At 36.2% G+C, this 21,343-nt stretch overlaps 1 protein-coding gene across 1 annotated transcript in view; it reads left to right on the forward strand.

Moving 5' to 3' along the window:
* Positions 1–6,010: 6,010 nt before the first annotated feature.
* Positions 6,011–21,343, forward strand: part of gabrb2b (gamma-aminobutyric acid type A receptor subunit beta2b) — a 41,979-nt gene continuing 26,646 nt past the window's right edge. The window contains exons 1-3 of the mRNA XM_032576548.1: positions 6,011–6,514; positions 6,668–6,765; positions 7,327–7,394. Of these exons, the coding sequence (XP_032432439.1) occupies positions 6,339–6,514; positions 6,668–6,765; positions 7,327–7,394 (342 nt within the window). The 5' untranslated portion in view covers positions 6,011–6,338. The remainder of the gene's footprint in view (positions 6,515–6,667; positions 6,766–7,326; positions 7,395–21,343) is intronic.

Genomic DNA, 21,343 nt, shown 5'->3' on the forward strand with positions numbered 1-21,343 from the left:
CACCCAATTCTGGCCACACCACAATGCTTCTATAAATACATGATTTCTCCCACATGAGATGGACCCACTGTACTTTATGAGCCTCACCATGTGGTATCTATGGTAACCACTTAGAGTAGAAGAAACTCAGCATGCATGGTGCAATTTGAGTTTGAGTGTGTTTCAAGACTATTAAGAACTGAGTGTGTTCACAAAATTGAAAAATAGAACAAATGTTCAGGTCACAGCCGGTAAACGACTTGAACCCAGTGTCAGGTAAAATATGACGTTAGAATCAAGCTAAAAGTTCAGAATGAGCTTCAATCACTCTGTAGTGAACAAAAGGTCTAAAGTTGCAACAGCAATTCAATTTTGAGACACTGTTTTGGGAGTCTGTAAGGCTAATTTTATAATAAAAGAAATAAGTAAATTGACTTGTGAATAGGGCTATGGTTAGGAGACCAATATCTTATCTTTGTAAGTCACACTGTAATAGATAATTCAACTAATTTGAAGAATTGTCTAGGGATCATTTAAAATTAATTAGAAAACGTTAGACTTAATTTCCTCAGCCGCATTTCGACAGCACTGGACACAAACAACAGTACTGCAGAATCTCTGCCTACTTCAAATGCTACGTTACAACACCTGCATTGGATATTAGGAACAATCTTGCCATGCCAGATCAAGTCAGCCATTATTTCAAAGAAAATTTGATTTTTAGAAAATGTTTGACCATTTGAATGTTCAAACCCACATTCACCTCATGCATGCACAGAGAGAACCATGCAAACTCAATGTAGAAAGACTCAAGTTGAACCCAGAGCCCAGATGATGCAAGGTAACAGTGCTAAAAACAACCTAATCATGAACAAATTTGGATTTGTTATGGGGCCATAGCTGAACTGAATCGTTTCGGTCTGTCTACCATTTAAAAAATGTTAGAACAGAGAAACAAAGGGTTGAACCTGGATTTTGCTTCTCAATGACTATCAAACAAATTATACATATAAAAAAGTTAGTGGCAAAACAGAAAACCCACTAAAAATATCAGACACCTAAACATTTTGTTTTGTTGATGACTGTTTTAATTCCTAAAATTAAAAAAAAGAAATCCTTCATCCTGTGAAAATAAAGTGCTGACATTTTAAATCATTGAAGTGTATTTGAATTTCCTCTTTTAGCCCATGTATGAATAGAATGTCACTATCCAGTCTCTATGGTTACCCACTCTGGAAAAACCCCCATCAATGTTAACTTAAAGTCAAGGAGCCTGCAGAGGTAGTACTTGGCAGCCTAAACAGAACTGTATTTTCACACTCATGTGATCTGATTAAGCAGATGCTTATTTTCGGGAGTATTGCTTCATTTGAATTTTCTTTTACTTGATTTGACAAACAGCTGCATGAATAGAGTCGGAAAGCTGATGTTTTTGTACTGTCAACATACCATCTATTATGAATGAACAAGTCTCTAGTGTTTATAAAATTGTAATCCCTTAGGATCTCTTTGAATGTCAGCTTCACTGCATCATGGGAGCTCTTGATCTTTGTAATCTGCAGGTGGTTTGCATGAACAGCAAGACCAGAGGCCAACCACTGCGTTGTCATCCTGTGTCACAGTCTAATCACCGCTTTTGATGCCAAGACACCAAAATAGGGTCGTTTGGCAGAAGTTGTCCAATAATCCTTCCTTTCGTTTCCCTTTTCTATCAGTCCCTCCATCTTTCCTTCCATCCAACTGTGGCTAAAGCTGACACTCAACCTGGACTCGAGTCAGCAGTTCTGGCAGAGCTGGCCAGCGTCTGTCAGGGGCAGGATGAACAACTGAGAGAGAGATGAAAAGAAACAGAGTTGGCCAGCAGTCCATGGTTTTGGTATTGGTCAGATGGGTAAGGACACTGCAACCTTGAAAAAAAAGCAGGTGGCGCCTCCTCTGGTAGTAGTAAGGTAATGAGGCATAAAGATGGCAGTTGATGGAATTTGTTTAACTATGATTAAGAGGTCAAAACTGTTGCCATAAAGACTTAGGGGATAGGATGAAATAAAGGGTTAGTGACAGCTTTCGACTGGATACCTAAAGTGCTGTGTACCTCAGTAAGATTGGACGGCATAAAATGAGGCTCAAGCAGTTTGTGTAATCACCTAGGCATAATATAATATTCATGATCAGTACTTCAGCAAAATGCAGGTATAAAAAACCCTTTAATCTTCACTTGTTAAAATGGGTTACAGCTGCAATATAACTTTTACAAAAATATGTCTTTTCCATATTTATTAAAACTGTCACCATGTTGTCACAGTATACTACGAGTCAGATAATCTGTGAAACAAATGAGCTCCTGCGCCTCCTCCCAGTGCTACTAATGCCATCTGCAAAAATGTACCGCTCCCAGTCAAAAACAGCCAATCAGAGGCAGAGGGAAGGTCTTAGCACAGTAAAAACAACTTACAGCTACAGAAAAATCATTTACCATCGGTGGCTATGCTAACTGACCTTAGCATTTGTGGCAGTCTATGTTTTGGTGAACCGGGTGTAGCTTAGCGAAGAGCAAGCAGGAGGGGGGTGAGCACCAGAGTTATTAACAGTGCTATGGCCCTCCTCCTGGCTCTGATTGGTTGTTTCCTTCTGAGTTTTTGTAGCAACTAGTAATAGTTGCAGATGAATGTCAATTTCTGTATAATTTCTGAGAAAATTATTATGATAAAAATGTTTATAATCAACAAGTCATTTTTCCCATCTCCCAAAATACAAGTTTCTGTTGATCTCTTTCACGGGTATCAGTGATGCAGAGCGATCATGGTTTTACTGAACAAAGCTCACATGTCCCACAAACTATTGAAGCAAACAAAAAGTTCCTAATTTGACTTTATGAGGAACAATTTGACATTTTTTCCATTAACTTTACAATAAGCATACAGGTTTTTTGTGGTATATATTTTTTTATTTGGACACTGTGTAACTGAATCTATCTATCTATCTATCTATCTATCTATCTATCTATCTATCTATCTATCTATCTATCTATCTATCTATCTATCTATCTATCTATCTATCTATCTATCTATCTATCTATCTCTGTATATGTACAGAGAGAGAGTTTATTACACCACTCAGACATATTGCGTATGTTTTTGGATGTATATTAACGACGGTTGACAGACCTAATTTTAGCGAGCCATATAATCAAGGTGTATGCTATAATCAGCTAGCAGCATCATGTTCTGGAAAGGCAGTAAAAATCATACCAGCTGACAATCTGGTGTGGTTGTAGATAACTGAGGAGGATGCAGACTAATCATCTGAGCACAGGACTTTACCGTTTGTAAGTCAGTAAGATAAGATTTGTCTCAAATTCACAGACTATATAAAAATGGACATAAATAAAAAGATAGAGACACCTTAAAGCAAAGATCAGATTTTATCAATTCAGTTGCACATTTGCTTTACCATTTAGAGACGAAGGCTGTATCCACTCTATTAATGTAATGTTGGGTCAGTTAGTAAAAAAAATACAAAATAAAAATAGCAAGTTAATGGAAGGCAGGCCTGTAAATATGAAAGCTCCTCTGCTGAGTTAGGGAGTTTTAATCAGCAGTGTCAATGCTGTAATTACACCATACATAAAAGAGAATTACACAGAGATGTTTTAATTATAGGCAAACGAGAAAGCAAAAGCAGACGAATTGTGTTTGATTATTCCATATATATACATCCAAAAACATACTCAATATACAGTATCTGAGTGGTGTAATAAACTATATATATATATATGCTGTGTGTAGTTGAGGGACACACTGTACTTGTTTAGGTTTATGATGCAGATAATTTTAAGCTCTAGTACAGATAGGTGAAACAAGGAGGCAATTACAGTACTTTATCTGGGCCATGTGCTCTGGCATGCTGCCAGTCTATCAACACAGTCCTGGGTAGATATCAGCCTGCCAATCCATGGGAGGTGTTACCTGCTGAGAGCAGACCAGGTGCAAGCTCCACAGTAAGACTGCATGAAGCAAAGGTTTATCAAGCACTGCATGGCAATTCACCCTCTTTTCGTAGCACGGTCATTCTGCACACGCTGGTAATGTATCGATAAGTAAAAAACAATTGCTATTGATTGCCATGGTGTTGTTGACTTACCACTAAATAAATGACATACTGGTAAGACTATTACATGTGTTAAAAAATAAATTCTTGGTAACCGAATGCATCTTTCAGAAATCTACACAAATGGTAGAATTAATAAGGTTATTTGACAGTCTGCTTCCATTTGTTGCTAAACTTTGTTTTAAAATAAATGCTAAAAAATAAATCATTTGAATTCTGACAGCCGTTTCTGTTCTGAAGAACTAACTTTGGAGCTGTGAATTTGTGTCTTTTAAAAAACAAGGTGACTTCATGTCTTCTTGCTTAAAAACAAATTTAAACCATTTTAACATTTAATGTCATTCCCATCTAAACACCAAAATGTTTATCATCGGCTCATGAGTTTTAAAAGGACATCTCAGAACAATAAAACAGAGAAAGAATTACTGACTGCTCAGACATCTGTTATCTATGTATTCGGGCACTTCTCAGCAAATTTATTCAACAATTTATGATGCTGTTTACTAAGTTTGTTTCCAGCATTAAAAAAATAAATTTTTAATTTAGCTAAAGGATCACAATACACTGCTGGAAAAATGTGATGTTTTATTAAGGGACTCAAAATACCTATTATATAAAACACAACAGAGCTAGATCTATTTTGGAAATATTAAACAACTAAGTACATAAGTACCTATTCTTTTATCTGTTACATTATACTAGTTCAAATTGAAATTAGTTGAAATTAGATGTTTTGATACACTTGTCCTTTGGCAGCTCCTCTCTACTCCATTCACAGGGTTGTTTGTTTTAATGGGTTGGGTATGGGGCTTCATATGCTGAAGTGAATTTCATTCAGAGTCATCAGAGTGAACAAAGTTTGATACAATTGCATGTCACATTTTTTTCTTGTGTTTTTTAATATTTTTTTTTATCTTGTTCCTCTTTTTCTCCCATTTCAAAAGCCAAACTTTGTTTTGGACAATCACACATAATCAAAATAAACTACATTGAACTTTCTGGTTTGGTACTGTATTCAGTACAGAATGTTCATCTGTTTTATTTGATAAAAAGAACCTATTCATATATTAATTGTATTAGTTCAGATGTATATAAGATGCTAATTTATGTTTATCTTTTTTAACTCAGTATTTTTGCACTTTTACGAATTTTAATAGAAGCTTCCCCTAAGGTCAAACTAAGTTCAGAATTGTTCTTGATCATATTGAAAAGGGACTGGATTCCATATTTATGAGATGAAGAAATCAGCAGTCTAGAGATAAATAAAGTCATTAATTATGCATTTACAGTTCAGAACACTCTGCAGATTACGCTTCGTTCTTTGACTTTATAATGCGCTCATTCCTCTAACTTCCAGCTCTGATGATACCATATCCATGACGATTTGTGTCCAAGTTCACACAGCGGAGCTCATCCTGCTTAGCAGTGCATGGAGCCAGCCAGCAACGAGCGTGCATGGCTGTGAAAAAAACAGCTACGGAGGAACCGGCTCATGCTCTATCAGCCCCTAGGCGCTGCATGGACACTGCGCTTCCCTGGGCATTAAGGCTCTCCTCTCATCAAAACCCCGGATGAGTTGAGATCGATGCGTGAGCAAGTGTTGGTACAGAGAATCATTTGTAGCATGAAACCCCGAAGTTTACTACATTTTCTTCACAAGGAAAGAGGCACTGTGAAGTGTGTGCTGGGGAGTTTAGGTTGGAGACTGTATTCAGCACCATGGACAGAGCAACTGGATGGGTTAGATAGATAGATAGATAGATAGATAGATAGATAGATAGATAGATAGATAGATAGATAGATAGATAGATAGATAGATAGATAGATAGATAGATAGATAGATAGATAGATAGATAGATAGATAGATAGATAGATAGATAGAATATTTTTCAATAGGAGTTATTTTGTCGGGATTCCCCTCCCCCGATGCTCCAGTAACTGCTGGAGGAAGCAGGGTTGCAGGACTTGTTCAGTGTCAGCTGAACGTCAGGTTCAGGAACAGCGAATGGAAAGAGAACACCCCACCCACATTTCCTCACTTTTCCCCTAAACTTTTTCTTACAGTCCCCCACACCCCTCTCCCCCCTTTATTTCTTAAACACTTAAAACCGAACTTAAATATGGAAAGACCCCTTGTCCTTTTGGGTAACACGGAGTCATGATTCTCCTTTAAATTCTTTCTTGTCTGGATCTGCCATTGGCATCAACAGCAGCACCGCTGCTGCTTCTTGATGTTGTGATCTGAAATACGCATGCGCCCGGTATTGGAATTACTGCACTGGCGAGAACAACTTAGACCTCGTCAAGTCTTCACTAAAAGAAACCGAAAACCATATAATTTTAAAATTGCAGCCGTAAGCGCGAGAGGGATGAGGACGACGTGTGTCTTGTTGATCTTCTTCATGGCAGCTGTGATGCGCGCTCAAAGGTGAGTGAAAGGGGGTCGGAGGATGCTCCACTCATTTTACTAAGTGTGACTGTCTTACAAGCGGGATGCAAAACAATTGTCATGTATTGCACAGCAGTTCTCCGTCTCTAAAGCTCTGCTCTCTGCTTTCTCTTTCTTTTCTTCCTCCTATAGTGCCAGTGTAAATGACCCTAGCAATATGCCTTTGGTCAAAGAAACGGTGGACAGACTGTTAAAAGGTTATGATATACGACTGAGGCCAGATTTCGGAGGTAATTAGGTCCATTACAAACATTTTGTTCCAGATTGAGCGTTGCCAGGCGGGAGTAGTACAGCGTTATTAGTCCAACTTGGTTCCCGAAAGTTGAATCACTAATCTAAGAATTTTAATGATAAAGCAATCTATATGATACAGTCTGATGATAAGTTGAAACATCCTGTCGTAATGCTGGCGTAAATGAGTAATATATCTCAGACACCAATAACACGAAAAATACTAAAAAAAAGAAAGAAAATGTGTCAGTCATCTCTGTGTTGATTTCTTTTTAATATCTTAATATTTTGGCGATCAGAAATGCATATTTGGAGGGATTGTGATTTACTGTGAGGAAGACACTTTGATTGCAGGTCAGCGCATCTAATCCTAACCCTGGCGTGAGAACTGTGAACTAATCATCCGCCTGACAACAGCTAAATTTACAAGTGTTAATCTGTGTTCCCATTACACACCTATTTTAAACTCTTTCTACTGATGAAAGTCAATAATTTGATTCCTTTTGGCGGTTTAACTCCTGCTGTTTCCTGATGCTTACTGTGTTTTTCGTCTGTCCCAGGTCCTCCAGTTGGAGTGGGAATGAATATAGACATAGCCAGCATAGACATGGTATCAGAAGTCAACATGGTAAGAAAACCAACAACATTTATAATTTCAAGAAACTGGTGCCCGTTGTAATCGCCTCCTGAGGGAGACACCTCCAGTCCCTCCCACCTCCCTCAAAGCGCAATAGGGAAACCCTCCGTTATGGGGAACTACGTGACACTGACCTGATCACTTTAAGACTATAAGGGCCATTAAAGTTGCGAGGATGATGCCATGACTTTATTTTTGCTGCTCCCTTAGAACTTCTTGATAAAGACAGATATTTTATTTAAAGTTTTGCACTTAAATTTGTGAAGCGGAGAAATTATAATTCCAAGAATCACCATCTCTATTAAATCAATATTTGAAGAGTACATTAACCCATCTTTTACTATGTCTGAAGGAACATTTTTTGATCAAGACGCATTTTTTTTTTTACTTATTTCCTGATGTAGAAGGTTTGTCGTAACTGTTTCTCCAGGACCGGTGACTGTGGATGAACATAGGTGTTGCGTGTATGAGCATCGGAGATTAAGTTTCATACAAGTGCGCCTCTTAGTGTTGAAACTGTAGAACTGCACTTTATTATTATTTTTCCCAGACAGACAAGGCTGCATCTTATCACGGTTGAAGGTCACGCTTGACATGATTAAGGTGACAAAGTGAGGAAAAAAAAAAATTAAGCTAATATGCATTCTTAGATCCACTGTCATCAAAGTTTTTACTTTTATTTTGGTTAGATGCTTCTTCCTGTGCTTGACTTACACTGTGTTTCTATTGCATATTTTTAAAACCGATTTTTTGGGGGGTAGAATCACCGGAAAGCTGACAGAAGTACATTTGTATCTTGGTCCTGTAAAATTTTTAGTTGCAGATAATATGAAGTCTGATATTTTATGTCTGTTCACTTGTATTTACACAGAAGGTACAAGTGTGTATCTTCTGTGTACACACTTGTATCTGACATCTTATGGCAGTTTCCAAGTTGTAAGACGTCTCGGCTTGGAAACTGATGCAAGCAGACAAATACGTATATACATACAGAGCAAATTTTCAGTAACCTCCATCCATCCAAAACAGCATATTATAAACAGAAAAGTCAGGCTTCTGAAAAGTCTTCATTTCCACATATTAATTACTTTGTAGTGGTTCCTTTTGCATAATTTATTTCATCAATGCAGTGTGGCATGGAGGCAGCGTTATTAGTCCAATTTGGTTTGCAAGTGGCATTGTGAAGTCATGAGTCAGGTTGCTTTGATAGCAGCTTAAAGGTCATCTGCATTGTTGGGTCTGGTGTCTTTCATTAAACTCTTGACAATACTCCATAGATTCTCTATGGGTTTAAGTCATGCTTGTTTACTGGCCAGGCAAGCACAGTAACATCAAGAACAAGCTTTTAGTACCTTTGGCAGTGAAAGCAGGTGCCAAGTTCTGCTGGAAAATGAAATGAGCATCTCCATTGAGAAGCTCCCCAAAATTCACTCATGGATTTTGCTCAGCAATACTCTCGAGAATGCTGCTATCCCTTTTGATGGTGCATCCTTTCCTACCACGCTTTTTCCTTTCACTCAACTTTCTATGAATGTGATAACTTTTTAACATTATTCTAATTTTATGAAACACTGAATTTTGGGTTTTCATTCTCTTTCATTATCAAGTGTAGGTTCTTCTGATTTATTTTTCAAGTATGACTAAAGCCCCGTTCTTCTTAGCCTTTTTCCTGTCCACATAAACAGTTAGTTAGACATAACTTGTTGCTCTTGTCAAATGTTATCTGCAACATTTGACAAGAGCTACGACCACAATGTTTTGTTCAGAAAATAAAACAATACTCAGGGATAATGAGAACTAAAGTTAGACAAAAGTTATTTTCCTGAAATGAATTCCTCCTTTCTTTTTTGACACTAGCAACTTTAAGATCTTAAAGTATATAGTTACACCTGTGCTCAATAGTTGCTTGCTTCAAAACAAGTTTGAGCTGAAGTTTTCTGTATACACACACATCCAAACAGAAAAAGTCCAACTCTGCTAACATACAAAGCGAGTGCCGTGCAGCCTCTTTGATCATCCCATTCCTTTGAGAGGGTTTGGCTCGCTCAACACCCTCTAATGTGAAAGGGGAGTCATTATCACCTGACCCATCGCAGCCTCGTAAAAAAGAAAAGGCCACGTGTGTGTGTAATGGTCTCATCCTCTTTGATCTGCTCTCCCCACTAATATAAATGTAGCCACTTTTCAGAATAGCAGCTGGTGTAGAAGCACTTTCCTTTCTTCCATTTCCTGTACCCCATCTGGCTCTCTATCCGGCACTTATTTGGTGCACGGGTAGAACCGCCCTATGTTCCGTCTTTTAGTGAACAGATAGGGAACTGAGTTGAGGGTAATGGAAATATGTCACAGAGGGATGCTTCCAACAGTGTCCTTTTTGTCATTATGAGCGTGCAGGACATCAATGCTTTGTTCTGTATGAATGATGCAGAAGGTTATTTCTTGCCTATGCACACTGTTGGAGACTTCACATTAGAAGCAGACACAAAATGAGGCAAAATGTTTTCTCCTAAAACCATCTCATTTTATTCAGCTATTACTAATGTAACAGGGAAGAAAAAACAAAAAGTATCTTGTTTACTACAAATGAGTTACCATCCAAAAAGTCAGTATGAAAATTCATCTGATGTTAATTCAGCCTCAGAATTTACACTCAGAACTAAAACTGAAATGCTACTAAAATGCAAAGATGGGATAATATTAGAAAACATTTATTGATGTTCGGTGCCTTATAGAAGCATCCATAAGGTTTTCACATTCGGTCATAAATTTCAATATCTATATTTGGATTTAGAGCTAAACTTTGACTTGTCTGTTTTCACCCATGAATTTGTATCATGTTGTATGTTTAGGGTTCTACTGCTGGAAGATAAATATTCAGGTCAGTCTCAAAACGGTTTGCAGCTTTTAACATGTTTGACATTGATTATGAGCTTCCCTGACCATGATAGAAGTGGAGTATTCACAAACAATAATCCTCCACTACCAGGTTTTACCATCAATGGATGATTTTTCAGGTACAGTTGTAGCTTTTATACATTTATGTGCTGCTGTAAAGGAGAGTTATGTCAAGTGTTTGTTGGTTTCCTTGAAACTGTTATTTCATAAATGTTTTCCAATAAATTTCTGAAGCCCTATGTACCATTGCTAGCACAGATAAATTTATACTGAGATTAAATTACACACAGACTCTTTGCTAATTAGGTTCTCCTAAAGACTTTTTGTCATACTAGACTTTATGTTTCAGGTTTTGATTAAAGGGGGAACCAGGTATCTACACAGCATCCTTTATGTATATTTATTAAACATTGCATTGCTCCAAATTTATGGTTGTAAAACTGCAACATGTGAAAAAGTTAAAGAGAGGGATACTTATGTAAGTATTCACATCTGGATTTCTGCAGCCTTACATACTCATGCATCATGCAGACAACATGAGGCCAAAATGTCATTTAGGCCTGAAGCCGGACATGAAATAAGGAGGCTGTCGCCAGTGTTTCTTGCACATCCAGAAAAGGTCAGTGCATCCCAGGCCTATAGGGGTAAAACAGATAGGGTGAGAGTGTATAAGACCTGTGGGTCAAATTTTCACCCCTGAGCGTGCGACGTAAACAGAAAGAGAAACGGATGGAAACAGACATAAGACGGAGCTTTAATATTACCAAGTTGCCACATGGAGAAATCACTGTGCTGTTAATGTTGGGGGGGAAAGTCCTGTACCTGCTGGTGCTGAGGGTTCATTGTGCATGAGTCAGAGGTGGACATACCTCTGTAGCAGTCTTACACACACACTGCATGCTGATGTCGTGTAAGATGTCTGGGCAGAGCACTTTGGCTACTAAAGCCTTCAATTTTTCTTCTGAAAAAAAAAGGGTGGAGAATAAGAGAGCATGGTGTACCACTTCTAGATGTCTCTCTCTCTTTTATCTCCAAGCAATTCCCTTCAGTGATCCTCTGCTGCCATTCTACTCTCAATATTTACTTTTAGTTGAGCCCCTGAACACTTGAATTATAAGCCAGCAGCTTTTACAGGAGAGGAATACTCCTGTCTAAGGATGAACTAAAACTCTCATCCTCATCCAAAAGGCAGAAATACTATTATTGATGCACATAAAGGTCGAGAGGAGCTTATTGATTGTTGGAGGAAGGCTATGAAATTCTTCCCCGACTACCTCTCCACTCCACCACAATGTCAGTATGTTGTGATTTCCTTCTCTCAACATGTCTACTGTAAATGCATAAACATTGTGCTGCGAAAACATCCCTACTGCTTACATTGTACAGATGTGATACATCATGATGTACTTTGCAATATTAAAGAGAAGGAAGTTGGATGAAGCACTTATGTGTTATTGCTTTATACATCATCCAGACCCAACAGCCATTAAATGATATTAATTCTGTATTAGTGTTGTGTCTAAATCTGTTTTCAGTCACTTTCAATATTCTGCTGGTTATTTGGACAGATCTCCTAATTCATTAGTGGCTGAAATCAGCACAGCCAGTCATATAAAGGCTCTAGGATTTTGGAGGAATTTCCATCAGAGGCTCTTAACCTCTATATCATAACATGGCTGGAAAAATCTCTCTTTAATTAATGAAAGTTCTATTATTGATCCTGGCTATTTAATTGTGTTTATAGATGTTTAGAACAAAAATCAAATATTTTTGTTATCCATTTGGACTTTTGACACTAATTATGCTTCAGCTTAAATGGGATGTACTATAAATAGAAATGGATTTATACTTTTGTCAGTATGTTTTATATTAAAGGATAAAATGATAACACAATGTTCCATGTTCTATAATAGAAACAATCTTTGATACGTGGTAGGTATTTTAAAATTTTATTTAAACAATAAAAAAACTATACCATAATTAAAATGTTTTGAATGAAAAAATGCATGTGGTGAGCATTTGCATTCAGTCTGATAACCCAGTATACCACCCAGTCCAGCCAGAACCCACCTAAGTAGTGAACTGAGTCTTTGTGTATCATTTAATTACAGTTTTAATTAAAGCTCTGCAATATGCAGAATCAGACATTATTGGAATTTACAGTTTAGACCAAAATTATTCATACTTTATCAGATTTAGGTTTCTTTATTTATTTTACTAACAGGTTTCCTCTTTTTGAAAGTAAGTAAAGTATTCCCCTAACTACTACTAGCAATAATTTTATTATACTTGGAGAGATGTCTATCATACTATTCATGCCAGTGGTATGAATAATGTTTGGCTTAACTGTAATTCTGTGAAATTTAGCAAATGAGTCTTGGGTGCAGTTTTTCTTTCAGGCATCATCTTGACAAAATTCTTTTACTGAACTCTAAAAAACTCAAAGTAGCCATTATTGAGCCAAATTGATCAATTTTATAAATGAATTAACTGTATTTTTTGTGTTAATGCAGTCTATTAGAACCATCTGAAGTAGAGAAGCATATTTTCCACCTAAATATGTTGCCTTTTTAAACGTGCTTTCAAAAAGAAAAAAATCCAGTCACACTAGCATTAGACGTGGCTGAAAACCTATTCATAATGTTAGAACATTTCAAATGGAGAGCTCTTAACCCTTTTTCCCAACAGCAGGTGAACAGTAATTAAGAGGGAGAGAAACAGTACATAGGTCTATTTTTTTGAAAATCCTGAAAAGGACAAGAGAACAAGGGATTACACAATTAAGAGAGTGCCACTCAAACCCCAAAATGAAGAAAGACAAACCATAAATGGATCCACATAATGAAAAGCCTGACATCAGAGAATACCATCGACAATGTAAAATAACCCTAACCAGTGTTTGCTCTCGAATGAAATCTGCTTTCAGTTTTTATTGCACTTTCTTCCTTGTTTTTTCACTGCTTGTAGTTAAGCTGACCTTTAAGTTTTCACTTTTTATTCTTAAAACCATCTGCTCAATATTTAGAAAACATTCCCTAACTTTGTTCTTTATATGCACTTGTCATCTACAAAACATGAACGAAGTAATACAACTAACAAATTTTAGGGGAGTTAAGCATTTTGGCCTTTACAGAAAGACATTTCTTAAACCAAGACCTATTAGAAAGATTTCACAATCTATTGTTTGTGATTGTCTGAGAGTGTTTTCTATGCTCACTAAAAACTAGTTTAAATTCCACACACATTTCAAGCAGATATAACTTTTTCCCTAGATTTTCATTAAATGCGATTTGAAGCCTAATTTTAGCTATGAAAATGCTATGGCTTACTTTTCTCAATGTTATTATTAACAGTTCCAGTCTAATTAGATAATCAGTATTATTAGTTTATAATCACCTGAAAACAAGTCCAAAAATCCTTATGATAACAAAAATAACAGCATTACAAACAAGCATACTGCCAAATATACAGTACATGTTCATATACTGTATCTAGTGCTGAATCCTAGATGGAAAAATAAATTTCCCAATTTCCTGTGTATTTTTCTGTAATTTAACTTCACCTTTGCATAAAAGGAAGCCAGGGTTTCTTGTTTTGCAACTAATAAGGTTAGGAATAAAAACACTGAAATCTATGTAGACTCTGTAGAAATTACAAACTAGAAAATAGAACAGCCATGTGCTGGAGAAAGTCCGAAGGGATATGCTGTGAAGGAAGAATACATGATTTGGGTGAGCAAAGTGTTGAATCGACCCACATTCAAACTTGCATTATTGATGTGTGAAGGTTTCAATACCCTTGCTGCTCTACAGAGTTTAAGTAATCCGTCTGGATCCCATTCTGGGGCTGCTTTAATGCAATAAAAAGAACATGTATTAATACAGTAACCTTTGCTAAAGAAAGGGTTTACATATTTTATTCATGCCTATATAAAGAAGGGACAGTGACCATGGGTAACACAAACAGTGCAACATACTGCGATCACAAGGATGTTGGTCTTGGCAGCTACGATAATTGCGAAGAAACAACTTACTGCTACAGAAAAACCATTTACCCGCAGTCACCAGTGGCTATGCTTACTAGCCTGCACGTTCACAGCAGGTTCTGTTGTGGGGAAGGAGCTGTAGCATAGACAGTAGCAAGGCTAGAGGGTATGAGCAGCGTATTCATGAGTGTGATTGACAGTGATAAGGCCATCCTCCATGCTCTGATTGTTTGTTTTTGACCAGATTCTTTGAAAGATTTTCTGTCTCTACGTAGTGAGAGCTGCAGCAGTTTTAATGTCTCTAAAAGACTAGAAAGATTCTGTGGGGAAGGCAGTGCCAAGTTGACAGAGCACTGAAAATTCAATCTCAATATTAGTCTATTTTAGACTAATGTTTTGATGTTTTCGAATAGGCAAATATTTGTAAATAAGTTATTTAAGAACTTGCCAAATACATTTAATGAATGCAACGTCTTAGAAAAGTGCCTCTTATTTCTTTTCAGCCTCCCCAAGAACTTGTTGCTGTGTAAAGCTCCCAACCTATATATAGTGTTTGTAACCGTGAACATAACAGACTCAAACCGTAGATCAGTCTCTAGTGCTTCAAACACTGAAAGTTTGGGTAGATATATTAGTAAAGCTCTGGATTATTTTGTTTTTATTTATTACTTCTACCATTTCTGTTGCAAATAGAGGATTGTGAAATGAAACTTCAAACTTTTACTGTCTCTAATTCTCAATTCTTTTTTTCTGTATAGTATGTTCTTTTTAGGTTTACACAGCTACTTAGGATGCCATTTAATTAATTATTTATTCATATAAACAGAGGCTAAAATAACTGAACACATTATTTTTCTCAAATATTATATTTCTAGCAATTCTATTGACATGCAATTGACACAGATTGTTGACAACAACCCAAGTAATCCACCCAAAATAAAATCCAAATGAATGTTGCATGCTCACCCTTTGGTGAAGTGGAAAAAAGTTGTAAAAACATTCTTGTAAAATATATTGTCTTCAAAACTTGCTGAACAAGTCTTTTAAGTTTAACATTTTTACTATCCTTCTTAACAGTTTTCTGTTACTGTAGTTCAAGAGCAGACTGTCATTTTTGAAATAAAGCTTGGGGAATTCAAAGCATACTGCCCATTTACACTACAAATGGGAAATATAGTTCACAGTTGTCTCGTGTCGTATGTCTCATGTTCGCCCATATTCTTTTTATCTCTGGATTCAGTCTCATGTCTGTCTTTTTTCTCTGCTTGTTTGATGATGACACTGTATTTGGGCCCTGCTGCAGGGGGATTAGACAGAGTTGCAAATCAAAGTGGGTTAATCGGCTAGAGTACCATTTCAGGAGTCATCGCTCAGCTTACTGGCCACACTGCTCCATTTAAGTGCTGCAGTTGACATTTACACAGGTTTCAGGCTTCACTGAAGCAAAGACTCCTAAGAAAAGTACTTATCTTTCAACAGAAAGATTAGCAATGTGATCCCATCTATGTCCAACTTACATATTGATATTCCATTGGGTAGGACTTTCATGTGCTGATCACCATAAAATTACCATAAGTAGGATAAAGCAATTGTTTTGCAAATCACAAGTAATTTTCTTATCTTTCTGGCCAACTCTTGAGTCCAGTAAATGTCCCAAGTTGAGCTGAAGTCCTGAACTTTTAATTTCAAATCTGAAAAAGATCATTTGACCCTTTGTGTAATTTAATCAGAATAACTCTGATGCTGAGATTTATCAATTGATTTAAACAACCAGCATAAGGGAGTAGACTTTAAACCTGCTTTAAAGTATTAAATAATTAAACTCACATTAATAAAAACAAAAAGCTAAGTATTTATACAGCTATATAGAAATGATTTGTATGAGTAGATTCATTTATAGAACATGATCTTGATCCTAATATCAAGACAGCAGATCAGCCTGGATGCACTTTATTTGTTGATGAGGCTGAAAGCGGAGATACTTGCCATGTGTACATATAATAATCAGGATGAGATTAAGAAAAATATTGTTAATGTTAATAATTAACATTCACACTATTTCTATTACAACTCTCTATCCCATGGTTTGCACACTGCAGAGCTCTGTTCTTTTCATTTGAACGTCGTTTGGTAAAAACCATCAACTCTTATTTCATCATGAGCGTTTTAGTGCATGATTAAATGAAAAGTTCATTACATTTTGACATTGATTCTGATCACTTTCTATAGAGCGGTTTGAAATTAAAAGCCTCGGGATTGGCCTTGGTGGTGGAGTGCATTCTGAGTGCCTTTTTAACTCTGACGTGCTAAGAGTGAACCAACAGATATTTGCTTTTAAAAGTTCTGCCTGGACACATTTTGTGTCATTTGATGACATGGCTTTAGGCCAGCTGGTTGTTTATGTTAAAAGTGGCAAATTGTGTCTCATTCACAGTTTATTGTAAATGGTCTGCTCCCAGGGACAGTTGTCCAGTATGTCATAATGCTTTAGTTCTTTTCAGATCATACTTGTTCCATTATTTATATATTATATATTTGGTAAAATCCACGACTAACTCAAACGTAACGAATGGTTTTTTGTCAGTACACAAATATTATACCGCAGACCCATCTCCAGAGGAAGGTCATCTATAAACAACTAATCACTATGAAACTAAGAGGGAAAACAGAATAATGGAACAAGTATTACTTGTTTATAGGAGCATAAGTCTGTGTGTGAGCACAGAGTAGAGTTACCCCATGATCTGATGTGAGAAATACAACATATGATATAAAACATAATACCTAGATTCCATCTACATGCTCTAAAAAGCACACAGTATACTTAGTTTCACCAGTTTAAATAAAGAATCCAAAATGACTTTGTAATCTGTAAGAGGTGTATTATGTTTTGAAGTGGGCTTCTGGATGTATGTATGTGTTACTAACAAAGTGAGTTTGTAATGACGGGTAGCATCAGCAATTAAATTTTACAGAAACACTTATAAGTGTTTTTATTAATATATGTCTTTATTTCACTGAGAAAAGAAATCCATTTGGTCAGGGTTGATTGTAGGTATATACAGTAGTCTTTTCTCTTAGCTGTGGTCTGAAGGGGCTCACCCGTCATGTTATTGTTAAACAAGTTTAATGGAGAAAGTTTGACACAGGTTGATTAACACCCCCATAATTAACACATAATTAACACCCCCTGAAGTGACTGTACAGAGTTCAAAATCATATGTGTAAACATTAAACCTTCTGAACATTGATATTATGAAACAGTAGGATGTAATATTGATTTTCTAAATTTCTTTGATCTAAAAGTGATGATTTATAATTGAGGATAATTAACACTGTATCTGTCATTTGTATTTGAATTTAGAGCTGTGACTCAGAGAAGATTATGACTGTGACATTAATGTGTCATTGACTGTTACATGAGTTCATAAGACATTTCATCCTTTCTTTTCCAATGTTGAGCACCAGCACTTTCTAATGAGCTTAATGTCTTTCTGTTAACCTTCCTTTTCACTTTAAAATGAACAACAATGAATTAAAGGCACATCCGTTAATTCGTTGTGTAAACGCCGGTTCCACACAGTACCAATTTTGCTCTTCAGATTTAAATGTTTATTAAAATACTATTGAGAACCTGATAATTTCTTTATCAGTACAAACCACTGTACAAGTTACTGAAGTTACCTGGTAAACAAAAACTTATTTTGAAGTTCAGTTTATTAACTAATTGTGTTAAATTGAATCAACACTGCTCAGTCTGTGTGATTTTCAAAGAAGAAAAAAATGCAAATGATTTACTGGGATGTGAATTTTTAGACTGAATTTTTGTTAAGATTCAAAACTTGTTTTAAACTACAAATATTTGTTAATCATAAAGTTAACCAGCTTATTCTTTTTCAAAAAGTTATATAAGCCCAACATTTTTAAAAGAGTATTTAGTGCATTTCATGCATTATCTTTACTATAAATAGAATATGAGTGAAATTGAACAATATAAGGCAGGAGTTATTGATTTAAGGTGGTGAGCTATAATCCCGAATTAATCCAACTTTATAATGTGTTCTGTTATGTTTTGTTATAAACGTGTGCAGACATAAACTAAGAAGTCAACAGTTTCTCAGTCTACATATACTATATGCATAGGAGTGACACTCCTATGAATAAGACACTCCTAGAAATCCCACTTATTAACCTGACCCTGTCAGGTTAATAAGTGGGATTTCTTGCCTTATAAATAGTCATGAAAATAAAGAAAACCCATTGAATTAGAAAGGTGTGTCCAAACTTTTGGTCTGTACTGTATATATATATATATATATATATATATATATATATATATATATATATATATACACAGTATATACAGTATACTGTATATACAGCATATAACTGTCAGTTTTAAATAGACAGTTGAAGAAACTTGTGGGTACCGTAATTTGGCGTTTGTCTGGCAACAACACAGATTTTCAGAGTTTGTAGAAACCCTTCACTGTTAGTGGACTGCAGTTCTAGTTTCAGCTTTAACTGTGATGATCAGAATTCACACAGTTGATATCTGAGCTGGAGAGATGGCAGGTGTGGATTGGTTTTCACAGCAGCTGAAAATTACACTGAGAGATGATAATGTGTTAGTATTGAGTGGCAGAGGGCATCATTTGCTTTAGGTACCTTTTTCCACCACGCCTTTAGTGTTTTATGGAACAATCTAATACTGTACTTTTTAAAATGTCAATTTTTACAGAGCAAAATCAGACAAACAAAAACTCTCATTGTTCATTGTCTCTTATAATAGCACAAATAGGGAAAGATGACAAAGAGTTCCATTGTTAAATTGAGCAGAGAAACCAATGTTTCCCTGCTTTAGCACATCTATATCCAATAAATCCATCATCAGACTCCAGCAAACCTGGAGAAAGGCTGAAAAGACAACTCAGCCATTTAAACTAGATTAATTGCAACAAAGAAACTTTGTAGACACTCAAGACATCAGGGCTGAAGATACTCAATTACCCACCTCTAATCTATAGTTCAAACTAAGAATAATTTTAGCAGTTATACTAGTGCATCTTTATTTAGTCCTGTGGAAGTGTAATTAATAATGAGAATCTAACATGTTGTCTTGTGTCCTTCCTGGTTTTTTGAGCATTATTAGTTTAGTTTGACTTTCACAACCATCTCAACAAATTGTCTCAACAAATGGGTTAATAGTTTATGACATTTCTGTGAAGTGAGTTCATGTCGGGGTTAGAGGGCATGATTGTTTCCTCTGTGTTTATGTGTTGCAGTGTGCTGGACTGGTCTGCCCAGCCTCCCATCATAATAAAGGAATCATTCCCCGCCCAAGTGAGGGATTCAGAGTAGCCACAGTTTGAATCTCTTGCAAACACCTTTAAGCTATTTTGAAGTGAGACTTTTGAGTATCTTTTATATTTACAGTTACAAAAATGTACACCAGCTAGTGATTGTTAATTGCTGGTGATGTTGAAAAAGTGAAATACAAAAAAAAAAGTTTTTTAAGTGTTAATAATGAATTTTCTGGTATTTCTTGTTCCTCAATTATCTATGATTTTGTGATTTTGCAGATAGGGAAACAATGAAGGAATCTAAAAAGACTTTTTAAAAATTTATTTCGCTATATTTTTATGTCACCTCCAAACACACCGGCGCTCATGCCAACACACAAAAGGCTTGATGTGTCTGGTATTGGTCTCTCCTACTGGGGGAAATATTGCTTCTTCAAGGATGTTTTTGCTCAAGGGAATAGTGCATACATGCCATCAAACCTGTAGTCAGAGAACTCTGACTCTGAAGGTTTTCACATTTTAGATGTATGTAGACTGTATTGCATTTTCACCTTACGGACAAAGTGATTTGTGCTTTTTGGAATTAGACAGTAAAACTTTTCCCCTGAACTCATAGACTTCTATGATGCTTTATTTGTGGCATCATTTCAATGGGACATGTTTTCTGCACATCTGACACCAAAACGTCTCCACTACGTGCTCTTTAAGCAGTGTCAGAAAGAAAATAATTTATTTTACTTGACACCTCTTTATATAGTGTCATATTACACCATTAGATTGCAGTACATTCTATTGGAAGCTGAAGTGAGCCAACACAAAGTAGCACATTAAGAATAATCATACATGGTTTTATTTAAATAAATAAAAAGGAAATCTGAACACGGTAGCATGCCTTTGCATCTAGAACCGTCTTTACTCAGATAAAAAAAAACAGCACTATTAATTGCCTTCAAAAGTCACTTCGTTAAGAATTGTAATTTTCTGTGTTTAATCTCACTCATTTTACAGCTGCTCTGTGAAAGCCTCAGTGGTTTCTTAGATACACATTCTGCATGCTGAGTCTTATGAAAACCAAGCAACATGCATGGAGGGTAAAGTTGAGGGTGTGTAGAAGTTTAATGTGAGTTTGGTTATAAAACAATGTCACAATCTTTAAATACTTTTATCTGAAAGTGGAAACCGACACTGTAGACCTACCAATATGCTGCTGTCCACCTAAACAAACTGACTTTGCAAAGAGAAGATTTGCAGCCAAGAGACCCACAAGAACTGTGGAAGAAGGAAAAGGACGTGGAGTCAACAAATTTACTTTTTATGGAAGAGCTTCACTGACAAAGCTGTTGTTGAATGTAATGTCTAATATATTCAATGTAAAACTAATTCTGCATCACAGTGAACATACTATCCATCCAAACTGTGGGTGCTGGTTTCCCATAAAATCACAAAATCGTATGAAGTTTGTGGTTTGAATGTGACAAAATCTGAAAAGGTTCAAGTGCAGTTTCCCAAAAGCCAAAAAAGTCATTAATCTACTCCTCTCATCCACCTCTACACTAAAACACACAATTAATTCCATCAGAAGCAGGAATCGGGACATACTCCTCCTAAAACCTATTCAATTTTTAGCCCTCATTTCTGTAACCTTCCATTTCACAGGAAAGACAGCTGGAATTGAAAATTCCTGCAAGCTCTCCCCTGTCTTCCAGTCCAATTCAAATGTACCCTAATAATCTACCTTCTGCTCTGCTGTGTAGCCC

The sequence above is a fragment of the Xiphophorus hellerii genome, chromosome 11, assembly GCF_003331165.1.
Source record: "Xiphophorus hellerii strain 12219 chromosome 11, Xiphophorus_hellerii-4.1, whole genome shotgun sequence".
NCBI lineage: Eukaryota > Metazoa > Chordata > Actinopteri > Cyprinodontiformes > Poeciliidae > Xiphophorus > Xiphophorus hellerii.